General features: G+C 39.1%; 1 protein-coding gene and 1 long non-coding RNA gene across 2 annotated transcripts in view; one reads left to right on the top strand and one right to left on the bottom strand.

The window, feature by feature from the left end:
• Positions 1-16,698, top strand: part of SYNE2 (spectrin repeat containing nuclear envelope protein 2) — a 307,891-nt gene that overhangs the window by 166,317 nt on the left and 124,876 nt on the right. Inside the window, exons 52-57 of the mRNA XM_067733714.1 lie at positions 3,863-4,128; positions 5,593-5,761; positions 8,420-8,575; positions 10,959-11,099; positions 13,158-13,340; positions 14,097-14,234. Coding sequence (XP_067589815.1) covers positions 3,863-4,128; positions 5,593-5,761; positions 8,420-8,575; positions 10,959-11,099; positions 13,158-13,340; positions 14,097-14,234 — 1,053 coding nt within the window. The remainder of the gene's footprint in view (positions 1-3,862; positions 4,129-5,592; positions 5,762-8,419; positions 8,576-10,958; positions 11,100-13,157; positions 13,341-14,096; positions 14,235-16,698) is intronic.
• Positions 15,409-16,698, bottom strand: part of LOC137222476 (uncharacterized) — a 27,958-nt gene continuing 26,668 nt past the window's right edge. The window contains exon 3 of the long non-coding RNA XR_010942465.1: positions 15,409-15,750. This is a non-coding gene — a long non-coding RNA (uncharacterized lncRNA). The remainder of the gene's footprint in view (positions 15,751-16,698) is intronic.

The following is a 16,698-nucleotide window of genomic DNA, read 5'->3' as shown; positions in this document are numbered from 1 at the left end:
CTTCACACTCCCACTGCAGGGGGCACGGGTTCCATCCCTGGTCAGGGAACTAAGCCGCGAGGCGCGGCCAAAAAAAAAAAAAGAAGGCGGCAGTTCACGCATGATGCTGCTGAATCTCGGCATGGCCCTCAAGAGTTACCTATTATCACCATTTTCTATATGAAGAAGCTGAGGCACTGAGAGATTTGAGTTGGTACAAGCCTCCGAGCTAGTGATTAAACTGGGACTATGGGCTGGGGCCACATCTGTTTTGCTCACACTGTAACTTTAGAAGCTGAACAGGGCTTTGCACTTAGTGGGCACTTAGTATTTGTTGAGGGACAGCTCTTATTCACATCCAGGTTTAGGCTAATCCTAAGATTATTGTTCTTTTTATTTTATTACATTATCTTTCTCTTGCCCTCTACCCACTGGCAATCATATTTTAGTAGTTATGTAATAGTAGTTATTTTTGTAGTTATCCATACAAGCATTTGACAATATCTGCTAACAAAATGTGTTTTTCAAAGAATAACACCAACAAAATATGTTCTCACGTAATAACAATAATAACAACTGCTAACACTTAATGGGCACTTAATTGAGCACGTGTCAGGCATAGTTCTAAGCACTTTACATGTGTTTACATTTATCCTCGCAAGAATCCTATGAGGATGAGATTATCATTCTCATTTTATAGATGAAGAAAATGAGACACAGTGAGATTAACTTGCTCAACTTTATAAGTGATAGAAGATTCAAATGTACACTCTGTTTTTAACCACTAAACTGTCAACTTAAATGATTTTTACACATGCCAAAATTGATGTAAGATTTTAAAATAGCTTTTATCCATTCAATAAAAATTATATCATCTAAATACCTGTACATGCAAGATTCTGTTGGCATGGTTGGTGATTTTACACGTGACAAAATGAATTTCTGTTTTTAAAAACGTCTGTACTGATACAACAATCCAGCATCTTTATGAAGAAAGGTTTTGTGTAAGTAGATTTTTGAAAACTTAAATGCTTGTTTAAATTTACAAATTCAAAAATTAATTTAAATTTTGATTTACTGTTTTTTTTCCCCCTAAAATCTTACCTCCCTCTTAAGCAGAATCTGCTTGATTTAATTATTCATTTCTGGTTATTCAGGATCATCATTTTATGCTTCACTGATCACAATGTGCTAGAATAAATGCATGTCTTCAAAGATATGGGAGGGGTAAGGCTGTCTTCTTCCCCTTGTACCCAAGATCCAGAAGTCTTTCCTGTTTTAGTTTCTACTTTGGCTGCTTACAGGTTTTTCTGTTTCTGTCTCTGTGTTTACTCTTGGAACAACTGTGGCTCCTTCTCCCTTTCTAGACTCAACTTTATAACTGACTGTGAACCTAAAAGTTTTATAACCTGTCCAAGGAAAATCATCCAGGGGCTGAAGAGTGAATGCATAATCTTTGTGGCAACTATTTACTTATTTGGGGGCTGCCATCATTCTTTTTGGTATAAAGTTTGCTGCATTTTGACAAGTGCATACAGTCACATGACCACCAATGAAATCAAGACTTAGAACATTTCCACCACCCAAGAAAGTTCCATATGCCCCTTTGTAGTCAGCTCCAGCCTGTGGCAATTATTAATCTGTTTTGCCATCTTCAGAATGTCATATAAACAGACTCGGATAGTTTGTGGCCTTTTGAGTTTGGCCTTTTCTCGCTAAGCATAATGCATGTGAGATTCATTCATGCTGCTGCTTGTATCAGTAGTTCATTTCTTTTTATTCCTGAGTAATAGTCTGTCAGACTCATGCACAGCAGCTAGTTTATCCATTCACAATTTGAAGAATTGCCTGGCTTTTGGATAAAATTATTGTCCTAAAAAAAAGTATTCTTCCCCCTTGTGTTCTCCTCCTAATGACTTAACAGCTTTACAGCAGAGAGCAGAACCTGAGACAGGGGCTTGTAAGCAGGTGGTTTATTTCGGAAAGTGATCCAAGGGAACAGGAATGGGAGATAGGAGAACTGACACAGGAAAGGTTAGAGCCTTTAGTCACTTTACTCTTATTGGATCCTGGTTGCTGCAGTTGCCCATTCATGGTTATCGCTGGCCATGGAAGCACCAAGAGATGCTCCGTTAAGTCCTGGATTACGGACATAGTTCTTTCAACCCCAGTGTATATTGGAAACCCTAGGTGGACAGTTACCTCTGTCAACATAGCAACTCCTTTCTTTGCATGCTGGTTCTTTGGTGGGGGAGTGAGGGGACTGCAAAATGACCCAGTAGAACCTGAATCCCATTCCCTGGTGGAAGTGTAGCTGCCTGCTTGAGAACTAGGACTTCAGTTCAACTGAATTTAGGTTTGAGGGGCTGGAAAGCACAAATTCCATAACTGGGTCTCTTGGAGAGGGGCCAATCTACACATGTAGATTGGGTACACATGTACCCATGGATTCTAGTGATTGGGGACCCAGCTGCAACCTATGGCCCAAGTGACAGGGCAGCTTATGCCATAGCCTGGTCCTGCAGCGCTGCCTCCTCAGCACTGGCGGCGTTCTGATGAATGGATCTGAGCAATAGTCACCAGTGTAGCATACACGGCCGCCAAAATCCCAGAAGGCCCATCCAGTGCCGCACCTCTTTCTTGGCAACAGAGGTGCAAGACTGAACAACTTGATCTTTACCTTATAGAAGTCCCCTGGCATGCCCCAGACTACTGGCCCCCCGGGAGCTTAATTGATGCTGGGGTTCCTGAATTCTCATAGGCTTTATATCTCACTCTCTGGCATGTCTTACTGGGCATCCAGGTCCTCATTTATCATTTCAGTTAGCATGATATCATAAATGTAGTTGACCTCTGTGATATTCAGTAATGTCAAGATTGCAGGATGGCTGACTCTGTCTGAACGTAGAGCAGGAATGTTGGCAATGCTGGGACAGAATGTGGTAAAGGTACAGTGCTGCTGAGGAGAGCGCCAGAGGATTTGAAGAGGGAATGAGAGGGATCTGATTTTCTGTCTTTGGTTCTGAGTTTCAGGGCCAGTAGAACTCCACTTTCTAGATATTTTATTTATTATTGATAGGTTATATATTTCTGAGTTCTGCATTTAGCTGTGGTTGAGAAAGACACGAGCAGTCCAGTAATTTGGGCTGCTTTCCCATTGGTGTAAGTGAGTGACAGGGTATTGAGGGCTTACTTTTTTGAGCATTGGATGTGAAAGAAAAGAGACCTGTAGAAAAAATGCCCAACCTCTTCTACTTCATGGATGCAGTTTGGTGGAGCTCATTCTAACTAACTTAGAGGTATCTCAGTCAGGAGAAATAATTGCTTTAATAAAGCAACTGAAATTGGAAGGAGAAAGAAATTATGAAAATATTCAGTAGCATTTCCTTCAGCTCATAACAGCAATACATTTTTTTTTCTTTTTTTCTTTTTTTTTTTGCGGTATGCGGGCCTCTCACTGCTGTGACCTCTCCTGTTGCGGAGCACAGACTCCGGACATGCAGGCTCAGCGGCCATGGCTCACGGGCCTAGCTGCTCTGCGGCATGTGGGATCTTCCCGGACCGGGGCACGAACCCGTGTCCCCTGCATCGGCAGGCGGACTCTCAACCACTGCGCCACCAGGAAAGCCCAGCAATACTTCTTTTTAATCACACATATACATGATCAGTAGCTGGGAACTATGGGATTGGGATAGTGGAGAGATAATACTCCCAGCTGTAGGAAGACAAATATTACCCTGAACTGGGATGTGGCTTTGGGAATCCTTTGAAGAGCCAGTATGTAAAAATTATGATTGCTGAGTCCTGAAGTGGTAAGAGTATATTTTACTTATTTTAGCTCCCTGTTTTTTGTTTTTTGTTTTTTTTTTGCTTATTGAATTAGATTGAACGAGAAGCAATTATTTTAGATAATCTTCAAGAAGAACTCCCTGAAATTTCCAAAACAAAAGAGGCAGCCACCACAGAGGAATTCTCGGAGCTGCTGGATTGTTTATGCCAATATGAAGAGAATGTGGAGAGGCAGCAGCTGTTACTGGCCCTACTTCTGCAGCGCATAAAAAATATCCAGAACACTCCTGAAGGCTTAAGACCTATGGGAACTGTTTCTGCATCTCAAGAGATTATGTCTATGCAAGAACGATGCCACAAGTAAGATTTATGAAAAACTATTAAGGAAATGTGCTTGACAAACTCAGGAAAAATTGAGAAAATATTGAATTTCTAGAATAAAAAAATATTTTAGAACAATGACAAATGATATGACAGAATCAAGTTGCGTCAACACTGATAGGTATAAAAATGATGGAAATTAATTTTTTTTATTGGAGTATAGTTGCTTTACAGTGTTGTGTTAGTTTCTACTGTACAGCAAAGTGAATCAACTTTACTTATACACATATCCTCTCTTTTTAGATTTCCTTCCCATTTAGGTCACCGCAGAGCATTAAATAGAGTTCCCTGTGCTATACAGTAGGTTCTCATTAGTTATCTATTTTGGAAAATATTAATATTAACGATAATTAAAACAAGCACACATTTTCCTGGTGTTTCAAATTTTTTTAAATGTTTGCTGTTTTTCTAACTTAGTAATACATGTTCATTATAGGAAGTTTAGAGAATGTGGATAATTGTAAAGATTAATATAAAAACCACCTTTAATTTTACCACTCATCAACAATCACTACCAATCACTCATCTTTCTTACTATGGCTGTACTTTTAAAAACATTGTGATCATAGTACTATACTGTTTTATATTCTGCTGAACCATTTATAAGCATATTATATTTATTTTCCTATGCTATTAAATGTTCTTTAAAATATAACTATAATATTTCACCATGTGGATATGCTATAATGTATTTAACCAAGTCCCTAATATAGAACCTTTAAATTATATGTAATTTATTTTACTTTTATAAAAACACTGTAATGAATATTCTTACGCTAGAATCTCTTTGTGCATCTGTGATTACTTCATTGAGAAAGATGCCAAGAAGTATGATCATCAGGTCAAAGGATATATCACTAATATCTTTATAGCTAGAAATACTTACCAGATAGCTCTCATGAAAGATTTTCCCTACTTAAACTCCTCCAATAATATGATGGCTGCATCCACAGTAAATGGGGTCAGCTTGGATAGAAAGGCTAATTGCATCATCTATGATTCCAAGGGCCCACGCATGACTTCATTCACACCTCTGAGTCACGTTCAATTGAACTCAAGGATTACAAGGAAAAAAATATGGCAATTGGAATGTAAAGTGTGAAAAGAAGATATTTTGGGATGAAAGTTTTAGAGATTTTTTTTTCCTCCCTTTTTTTAAATTAATTTTTATTGGGGTATAGTTGCTTTACAATGTTGTGTTAGTTTCTGCTGTACAGCAAAGTGAATCAGTTATACGTATACATATATCCCCCCTTTTTTGATGGAGTGATAGAATTTGATGTATGTTTGTATATATAGTATATAAACCATTGAAAACTGGTACTTCTCTCTCAGGAAAAAAAACCTTTTGTGAGCTATGCAGACATTATATTAATTGTTGAAATAACTATTACACAGAAAAGCAGGATAGAGGAACAATTTTATTCTGATGCTATATTTTAGGCTTTTCCAGAAGGCTCAAAAAAATAAGGAAATGATACAGAATGAAATCCAAGAAAGACATGCCTTTACAAAAGAAATAATTACTTTGAAGAATTCATTTCAGCAGACTACAACCTTTTTCCAAAATCTGGAATTACAAGACCACCCAGAAAAGGCAGAACAGCTTGAGGTAAGTGAGGAATGAACTAGTGAATGTGGCCGATACAGATCTGAAATCTTGAGTCCAAAGTTCTTGGAGCAGAGGTAACCCTGTGGCTAGTGTAGAGGGAATCTAGAAGAAGAAAATGTGGGCAAAGGCCCTGTGGCATGGTGTGGGCAGAGCCACAGGAGATCAATATGGCTGGAGTACAGAGAGCAGAGTTGGGACTAGGTCAGGAGGTAGGCCAGCAGCCCTTTTCCAACCACGTTTCAAGTGTGTTTGGTGTACAGGGGTCTCAGACCACTCTTGAGGAGTATGTAGGACTGCTCACTTTATAGGATAGAATATCTAGTCTCTGAGAGGGATAGAAGTGTTTTTACTCACAGCACTTGCCACCAAATGTGTGAGGCTTTTTTTCGCCACACCAACCTATTCCCCAACTCTCCAGACACCAACTGGGACACGAGTTCAATTCTGACACTAACTATAAAGAGTTAGTATCGACCCCCAGGTTAAGGGCTCAGTCCCACAAGTCTGCCCCCGCTTCAGATGCCACCCGTGCTTCTTTTTTTTTTTTTTTTTTAACATTTTGAGAAATGCTTTATTCAAAAAGCTCATGTAAATGTTGTCCTTCATAACTTTAAAAAGATGTTCAAACAGAAAAGAGTTACCTTTAAAAAGCTATTGCATAGAAAATGACACAATACAAATAACAGATTTTACTTTGATATGTAAATATAAACTAGAATAATCTTGATTACAGAGAGACAAAATCATATGCCTCCATAGAAGAAAATTCTTTGGTTAAAAATAGTCAAATTGCTTTTCCATCATACTTTTCTTAAGACATGAAATCTATTTTTTTAAGTATTTGGATTCCAAGTAAAGAACTTCACTTTTTTCTCTTTAAATAGAAACACCACCCGTACTTCTGACCGACAGGCTATAAAGCAGCAGTTCCCACGACCCCATCCTCAGGTTTATACATTTGCTAGAATGGCTCAGAAAACTAGGAAGGCACTTTACTTACTATTACTGGTTTATTATAAAGGCTACAACTCAGAAACAGCCAAGTGGAAGACATGTATGGGGGAAGGATGTGGAGCTTCCATGCTCTCTCTGGGTGCACCACTCTCCCTTGATGGACCTTGATGTGTCCATCAATCCAGAGCTCTCCAAACCTTGTTTAAGGGTTTTTATGGAGGTTCCATTAATAAGCATGATTGATTGAGTCATTGACGGTTGGTGATTAACTCAACCTCCAGCCCTTCTCCCCTCTGGAGGTCTGGAAGTGCGGTTGAAAGTTCTAGCCCTCTAATCACACAGTTGGTTCCTCTGGCACCAGCCCCATCCTGAAGCTGTCATCCCCCAGCCCCACCACCAAGAATCTTCTCATTACCATAAACTCAGGTATGGTTGGAAAAGACTTGTTATAAATAACAAAAGACACTCCTTTCACCCCTATGCAGGAAATTCCAAGGGTTTTAGAAGCTGTGCCAGGAACCGGGATGAAGGCTAAATGTATTTATTATATCACACTATCTGTGCATAGGCTAGGGGTCATTTTCCGAACAATCTCTTCTCATTCCACTAGGTGGTAACACGCAAAACTGACGTTTGGCAGTTTGTCCAAAAGTTGCATGCTGTTATTCACCAGAGCTTTTGGTATCAGTGTTGCAAAAGGAAGCTTACTCTCCCTCACAGAGGCAGTCTTCATGGGGAAGCCATCTAAGTGTAGCTCTGAATGAAGACCTGTACTCAGGGCTAAGTCTAGATAAACGAGGAGCACTCTGTACCTCAAACCCTACCTTTCTCTGAATGGCACTATTCTTTAACTTTTCCTCTAGACTTGTTCTCTGCTGAGGGCTAAGAAAAGGAAAGCAGTGACACATCGGGGAGTCATTCAAAATTGTAATCATTCTTCAGTGTGGTGACTCAATCCATTAACACAGATAATGCTACTCAACAGCTACTGTAAAAACAAAAGAAAACCCAAAAAGCCACAGTAAAGTCAAGAAGTATTTTTCCACTTGATCTTTGGGAAACTTTCCCAAACAAATGAGTTTCTCCTTTATAATTAGTGCAGGAGTACGTAGATCAGATTCTGTTTCTAGGCCACGACCAATAGACTATTTGTTCAGGTTTCTTTTATCTCCTAAAACCCCACATTCTTTGCAAGGAACTGGAACCCTCCCTTTTGAAAGAAGTTGAGCTGTGCTGGGCTGTCTAATTACATGAAAGCAGACACTTCTGCTTCAAGCACAGGGCTTTTAGTGGCCTTGAATCATTGTGATGATAATGTAGGAAGAAGCAGAAATGGCAACAAGTTAATAATAAAATAAAACTTCTTTGAAACTTTTTGCTGCTTGCAGCTTTTTAGATGGAGACTGCTACTGAGTTATAACTAAATCCTAGAGGTACTTTAGAGGGAGGAGATGTTGTAATGTCTTTTCAGGACAATGGTTTGACACTATGGAGAGATATCAAGTTTAATTCTTACAAATTAGAAAGCATCATCTGACCAAACTGAGTATCTCTCATGCTTAATCAGCTTGTATCAATAGTGAGGTTTTGTCATGCAAAGTTTGCTCATTTAAATCATAAAGATGTGCTGGAAAGCTGCTTGCATTTTTAGAGTTAAACTTTTTCTCTGTCCTGTGAGCATTTGAAACTCTCTTGATTTTTTAGGAGCTTCAAAGCATTCTTAAGAAAGGGAAGCTAACTTTTGAGAATATTATGGAAAAACTGCGAATCAAGTATTCTGAAATGTACACCATAGTCCCTGCAGAGATTGAATCCCAGGTGGAAGAATGCAGAAAAGCTTTAGAAGACGTAGATGAGAAGGTAATAATAATGTTTGTATTCGTATTATTATTTATGGAGGTGAATGAATATAAAGAACAACATATCATTTAAGATCACATTTTCATTTGCCCTGATTTCAGCTATGTCTGTTTTTTTTTTTTTTAATGTCTGTTTTTATAGAGTTTAGTTGAGTGATAATTTTGTGTATTGATACTGAGACGGAGTTGCTCTAAGTAAGTGACACAGGTAACAGAATTAGTCTATTAATTTTTAGTTGTGAAGATGCTTAGTTTTTCTTCTCTTGCATTTAAAAATAGTTATATATTGCCTTTTACTTGACTTTTTTTTCCTCCGGAAAATCACTTTAAAATTTTGGTCGTGAATAATACTTTGCTTTTAACACTTTGAAATTGCAACCAAGAACAATAAGAACACACGTTTCATAACTTACTAGGAGTAGCACTTAACACACGGTGTCTTTCTAATAATGATGGTAACATAATTCTCACAAAGCATACCCAGGCAAATCTTTATACCTGGAAGTCCAGGTTGGAAGAAAGAATGGGAAATGGTTCATAGTACTTGGAGACATAGGAGTTTAGCAAGACAATTTTATTGCGTTATTTAAAGGCTGCCCAGATCCAACAGAACAAAATTCTGTTTGGTCCAGAAGAATACAGAAGGATTTTTGTATTGCTTTTTGAAGCCTAAAATACCTATAATTTAGTAAATAAAACATATTAATTGCACACAAAAAATCAGGTTCAAACTTGCGACAAATTTCTTTGGAAAATCTAACCCATGTAAAAAACATGTAAACTCCTAATATATATTATAACAAATCTTGTTGATTTGACATACAAGATAATCTATTATGAGGAACTTCCTCAAGAATCATGCACTATTGATTTTATTTTAAGAGAATACTAAATGTTTTGAGAGAAACTCAATTGGTTCTCCTGACTACTTCATGTGAAAATCCCTAACAAAGTGAGTTAATAATCAAAATCTACCTTTTAAATTTAGGGTTGAAAATTTCAACAGTAACTTTGATATCTGTGTATATTTGTAACCAATAAAAACTTACTTTTATTGCGTGATGTGACCGTAGGATCCAGGCAACAGACACAATACCATTCTGTGCAGTTCAGTTGGCTGCATACTTTACCTAAATCATGATCTCTCCTAATATACAAAAATGATAGGCATTTCTGCCAGAAGAGTAACTGCCCAAAATATCAGAAAGCTTCATTTTGTGGTAATTTGTTATGTAGCAATAAAAAGCTAATACAGTGATTAAAAATAATAATAATAATACAGGATTAGTTTTTTTTCTAAAAAATCTTGACTGTGGTATGGTCTGTGGAATAAAAACATTATATAAAACTATCAACAACCTGGTGCTGTGAAAAGAGCCTGGGGGCCTTGGCGTCTGGTGGCTTGGGCTTCTTGGGGTGAATTCACCCACTACCTTGATGTATGACTTTAAGCAAGTCATACATGATGACTTTAGCCTGTGTTTCAATTTCTGTATCTGTAAAGTATCTGCATTGGAAGGTTTAGTCTCAATGGTTGTACAGATATAGTGGTTTTAAAAAGGTTAATTAAAAGGAGAATACAAAAGCATTAAGTATTTTTTGGTTATTCAGTGGCTGTTTGGAGAAAACCTTATCAACATAGCTTAAAAAAATAAGAACATGAACTAATCAGGCATTTGAAAAATGATACATTCAACATTCATTTATTATCTTTCCTAGTACAAGTTAATTTCTTCGGAAAATCGTTCTGATAAAAAAATTACACTGTTCAGCAGCTAGATTTCTAATTGCTGGGAAAACATACACTAGAAACATTCACACAGAGAAAAACTAAGATTTTCTGCTGCAAGAAATAGCCAGTTTTAGAAGGTTATTTCACCCAAATGAATACTAAGATGGGAATTACATCTTTTACGTCAAATTGAGAATGTTTGTTTTTATTGAAAACAAATCTGTGCAGAGGATTCTCTCATAAAACATAGAAACTGTATAATAAATAATTTTTCTCCCAGGAATTTTTTAATATCATTTGCTCCCTTGGGGTATGTTTCAGACAGTACCCTCAGTAGTTTTGCCCAACACAGCACATATCTGTAGTACATACTGTGGATTACATTGAACAGATTTCTGTTGGTCAGTTTTCTTTTCTTTTTTTTTTTTCCGGTTGGATTTGAACGGTCAGGTCAGCAGAGCTGCCTTTTCCTAGTCTACTAATCTACCCTCTCATTAACGCATTCGTCAGTACGGTTTGGAATTTCCCCCCTAGCCCTTAAAAGATTTGTACGAGTAAAATCTCAAAATACTGTGACTACCCCTTTTATCATTTGAACCTCTGAATAGAGTGTGGAAAACATCTCCATTGTGTCATTCTTCCTTTGAAACAGATCAGCAATGAAGTCTTGAAAAGCTCACCATCATATTCAGTGAGTAGAAAAATAGACGAAATTAACAACGGGCTTCAGAATGTCGAAAAGATGTTGCAGCAGAAGAGCAAAAATATTGAGAAAGCTCAAGAAATTCAAAAGGTAACATCCTCCCTTAACTTCCTTCAGCATTTGGTATGTTCCCTGTCATCAGTCATCACAGGGATCCTAACCCTGATTTACCGGGCCCTCCTCACTGAGCGTGTCACCTGCAGAGGCTTGGTGGAGAAGGTTGCATTTAAGAATTGTTCTCAGTTTTTCCATGGTGGGAATATGCCCCAACTCCTGAGAGCCTATGATTGGGAAGCAGCCTTTTCACTAGGGAAGGGTCTTGTCTTGGGAAGACTGATATATAAAAACATTTCAGTAAGTTATAAATGGTATTAACAGCTTTTCTTTAAACTGCCAGGGGGAAACAGAGGAAAGTAGAAATTCCAAATTTATTTCACTTATAAAATGTCTTAGGTAGAACTGTACATAAACATAATATTCTACCTCTTAACTTCCAAGTAAACTCCTGCATGTAGAAAACATTCTACTTTATATTTTAAGGAAATATTCTAATATGAATGGAGACTTTTAAAAATAGGGCTAAGAGAATAGATCTTAAAAGTTCTCATCACAGGGAAAAAAAATTTTGTAACTATGTATGGTGAAGGATTTTTAACTAGACTTATTGTGGTGATCACTTTATGGTAGAAACAAATATTGAACAATTGTGGGACTTCCCTGGTGGTGCAGTGGTTAAGAATCCGCCTGCCAATGCAGGGGCCATGGGTTCGAGCCCTGGTCCGGAAAGATCCCACATGCCGCGGAGCAACTAAACCCATGAGCCACAACTACTGAACTTGCGCTCTAGAGCCCGCGAGCCACAACTACTGAGCACACACGCCACAACTACTGAAGCCCACATGCCTGGAGCCCATGCTCCACAACAGGGCAAGCCACCGCAATGAGAAGCCCACGCACCGCAAGGAATAGTGGCCCCCACTCACTGCAACTAGAGAGAGCCTGTGCGCAGCAACGAAGACCCAACACAGCCAAAAATAAATAAATAAATTTATTTTTAAAAAAAAGAACAATTGTGTTGTACACCTGAAACTAATAAAATGTTATATGTCAGTTATACTGCAATTTTTAAAGAAGTTATCCTCAGAGAAGTCTCACTTATCACCCCATTTCCCTCTGTTCCCTTCCTCCCTACAGTTAAGTCTCTTCTTTGGTTTCTAATTTAACTTGACTGTGTTTCTTCTGGTAAAAATAAACAAATAATTCTAAATATTAAAAGAAATAATTGTACCTATTGTATGTGTCCTTCTTTCATTGAGAAGACATTAGACTGTGTATACTCTCTTAAAATAAGGTGAACAAGATTTGCTCACAAATAATCATACCTGCCTTTGACTTTGCAGCCCCCTCTAAACCAAACAAATGTGATGTCAAAGGATTAAAAAGATTAAATTAAATTGAAAAATAAAAATAGGTCAGACTATGGCTCGCCATTGGACAAAATCTTGGGCTCTCAATAAGCCCTCTAACTAGTCAGATTTTCCCATTTCTAGAAATTATGTTCTTACACAGATATTAAGTAATAATTGAATGTTGCCTTTGAGATTTCCTCTGCCCAGACAAGTGCAGGTTTGAATCCAGCCTATTGGTTTCTTGAACTAAAAGCATTTGCTACTGATACATGTGGCTAGAATTTTCTGCCAGTGCGTCAGTCTGAGTCAGAGCAGATATTTTCTTTTTATCAGTTTTATTTTTGCATTTAATAAGAATTGTCTTCTAGATTAAGTAGATATATATACTGGTCTAAATAGGTTAGGTATTTACCCAAGCCCTTTTAAATGTAATGTTACCTCATCACTCTTGAAAGATTAGGATTACGTTGACCTTGTTTGGTGTCATTCATCTCTGGAAGTGTCCAGGACTTTCTGCCCCCTTACAGCTAATTTGTACTGAAATGAATACAGTAAGAGTTAAGTGACCTCAGAAAAAGTGTTTTTCAGTTCAGGTGGTTTCTGGGCATAATTGAAAAACTTTGCCTGGGATGTTGTCTCTGTCATGTTGTTTTGGTAGCATTTACAAGTACAGATACTGTGTGAAAACTTAGAACTCAACACATCTTCAATCCAAATGGACTTACCTTTTCTTCCCCAGACAATGTGGGATGAGCTAGATCTCTGGCACTCCAAGCTAAATGAGCTGGATTCTGAAGTTCAGGACATTGTTGAACAGGACCCAGGACAAGCTCAAGAATGGATGGATAACTTGATGATTCCTTTCCAGCAGTATCAGCAAGTATCACAGAGGGCAGAATATAGAACCTCACAGTTTAACAAGGTATGGCTGTAACACGCGATAGCTACACGGAGCATGTGGTAGTAGTGAGATGGGTTTAAAACGAAACAAAAATACATATTCAGAGGCAGCCAGTTTCCCTTGAATTGCCAGTTTTAGGACCTGAAGCTAGAGCTACACCATAGGTTCGAGTGGGCATTGAGGGGACTGCTGGCACAGGCAGAAGCAAGAATCCCAAAGTCAGACCACAGTAGTAGGAGTCAGGGTGAGAATTGGGCTTCTCAACAGGTAAGGGAATTTCAGGCAGGCAACCTCAAGAGTCCCAGGAGGGAGCCAGAGAAAGAACCTCATTTGGGAACAAAACACCCCTGCCCTCCCTTCCAAGTAGGGGTCACGGTGGGTGAGCTGTGCATGTGATCTAGCAGCAGCAAGGCAGGAACCTACTCTCAGAGGGACTGGTATATATAGGACAAGGCCCGGTACAGGAGGACCAAATGTAAGTCCAGTTTTCAAAGTGGAACATAAAACGGAAACCAGACTAGTTGCAAAGCTAACTTGGAACCCTTGCTGAGGCCCATAGCGTTGGGGTAGAACTCCTTAAATCCTTCCCACCTGTGGTCAGGATTCGTTTTACAGGTTGAAGGATCAAAACCTGGAGGGGGTGGGCAAGTGGCCCAGCTGTGGGGTGTGGAGCCCTGTGAGGCCTGACACCACTGACTAACAGCAACCAGTTCTTAAGAATCATTCCACTGAAAGAGGAACCATCAGACTGAGTTTGGTACTGCCTATCTTTCACAGGCCACAATTAAGCTGGAGGAGTATCATGATCTTTTGAAGAGTACTGAGGCTTGGATAGAAAATACCAGTCGTTTGCTGGCCAATCCTGCAGCCTATGACTCTTCAAAGACGCTGAGTCACCACGCTAGCACCCTTCAGGTGAGTGTTCTTTCAGCGTTTCCTGGGTGTCATAGAATCTACATAATGATTAGTGGCTTAGCTGATTGTCACAATGCTTTTTTCCCCCCTTCTTTCCTGAAAAAACAGCCTTATCTTCAAGCATGCCAAATGGCAGAAGGAAGCTTGGAAGAGTGGCAGGCTCTAGATAGGGATTTTGGAGACCAGGATCTAGTTCTTTCTGTCCTGATAACTAATTCTTGAAACTAATATCTTTCAGGATAATTTACTGTGTCCTCCATGGGCCACAGTTTCCCCGATCTCTGAAGTAAGAATGTTGCACTGAATGGTGGTGATGGTTTTGGTTGTAGAATTCCAAGATGGTTCCCAATAGTCCTGTTCCCAGATGTACACGACCTATATAATCCCCTTCCCTTGAGTGTGGGCAGGAATATGAGTAAGTGATGAGATGGTCACTCCCTTGATTAGGTTACATCGTATAGCAAAGTATATGGGATAGTCACTCCCATGAATACATGACTGATCATGGATGTATAATTATAAGACTCCCTGGTAGCAGACTAGAGTGAGATTCTCCTGCTGGATTGAATAAGTAAGCTGCCGTACTATGAGAGGGCCATGGAGCCAAGACCCTAGGGTGGCCTCCAAAAGCCGAGAGACCCACAGTCAACAGCCAGCAAGAAAACTGGGATCTCAGTCCTACAACTAAATTCTACCAACAACCAGAATGAACTCGGAAGACAAATCCACGCTCCAGATGGCACCTTGATTGCAGCCTTGTGACATCCTGAGCTGAGGACCCACCTAAGCCATGCCTGGACTCCTGAGCCATGGAAACTATGAGATAATAAGTTTGTTTTATCTTAAGCTGCTAAGTTTGTGGTAATTAGTTACACAGCATTAGAAAACTAATCTGTCATTCCTTCCGGTTCTAGCATGCCATGATTCCAAATTTCCTGTCCTTCCTGTTGCTCCACAGGTGCCCTGTGTCACCATGCTAACCTATAAAGGCAAAACAAATGAAAGCCTTTTCCTACTCAGGGCCGTGACTACAAGAGATCTTCCGGATGCCGAATGTTGGCTTAAATTTTATTGTGAAAGCATATTTCCCTTCTCTCATACTATTCAGCCATGAGAAAGAATCTCTTAGGAAAAGGTTTATTGTATAACAATTTTATTTATTTATTCATTTGCTTATTTATTTATTTTGGGGGCTGCGTTGGGTCTTCGTTGCTACCTGCGGGCTTTCTCCAGTTGCAGCAAGCTGGAGCTACTCTTGGTTGCGGTGCGCGGGCTTCTTATTGCTGTGGCTTCTCTTGTTGCGGAGCACGGGCTCTAGGCGCTCAGGCTTCAGTAGTTGCAGCACGCGGGCCCTAGAGTGCACAGGCTTCAGTAATTGTGGCTCGTGGGCTCAGTAGTTGTGGCACATGGGCTTAGTTGCTCTGCGGCATATGAGATCTTCCCCGACCAGGGATCGAACCCGCGTCCCCTGCATTGGCAGGCAGATTCTTAACCACTGCACCACCAGGGAAATCCCCTATAACAATTTTTAGAGTAATCAGACCTCAAAACCGATCCAACTCTTTTTTTTATATCTTTAAAGTAGCACACTGTGTCCCTAAGTAACAAGTGACTTCATACCTCCCCTGTGAGACTTCTTGGCACAGTTTTTTCCTGTGGTAACAGTTGTAAAGATACTGCATTTTCACCTACCTGTTTCTTTTCTTCCCCTTGCCTGTGATTTCTGCCCCCACCTCTTGGGTTGACTTTCCACATCCCCAAAGCATGTCATCTTTTTATTTTAAATCACCTGTGTCTTTCATCATTTTCAAGAAGTTTGCAGACAGAAGAGAGGGATGATGCTTTTTTTTCCTCAAATGCTTATTAGGAGTTTTTTAAAAACTGTACAAGAATGAACATACGCAGAAACAGCTGAAGTTTTACTGCCTTCTTCTGACACAAATGTAAAAGTGTAGAAGTATCTCTCAAACTGTTCAGGACACCCTCCTTTGCCGACCTTTGTTTACATGGAACTGAGTAGAACTTAGGTTATTAGCTGGAGGAAGTAGGGACAAGGGGATATGCAGGCTGATGTCCACAGAATGTATTCTAATAAATCTTCCAATGGGAAATAAGTCATAAATAACTAGTCCCATGTGAATACCCCACTTTGCTCCTATTTTGCAAATAGTTGTCCTACTTTAGGGCACCCTTTACCATTTTTCTAACATTACCTGGTATTGATTTTTAAAATGACTTAAAGAAGTGTCAAAACTCTCAACTAAGGTTTAAAAGTCTGTTTTAATCGCACTATAACCTTCCACCTCGATTGCATTGGTTAAATTAGGTTTTCGTAACCTAAAGATGATTCCATGAAGTCTACTGTTGTCATGAAGACTCACTGAAACAGAAATTGTCATTGTAGAAAATAGGAAAACAACTTGTTCTTTAAATCAACTTCATTAAGGTATAATTTACAGGTAGT

Source organism: Pseudorca crassidens, chromosome 1, assembly GCF_039906515.1.
Source record: "Pseudorca crassidens isolate mPseCra1 chromosome 1, mPseCra1.hap1, whole genome shotgun sequence".
Taxonomy (NCBI): Eukaryota; Metazoa; Chordata; class Mammalia; order Artiodactyla; family Delphinidae; genus Pseudorca; species Pseudorca crassidens.
Note: the sequence above shows the minus strand (reverse complement) of the source record. Positions and strands in the feature narration are given on the sequence as shown.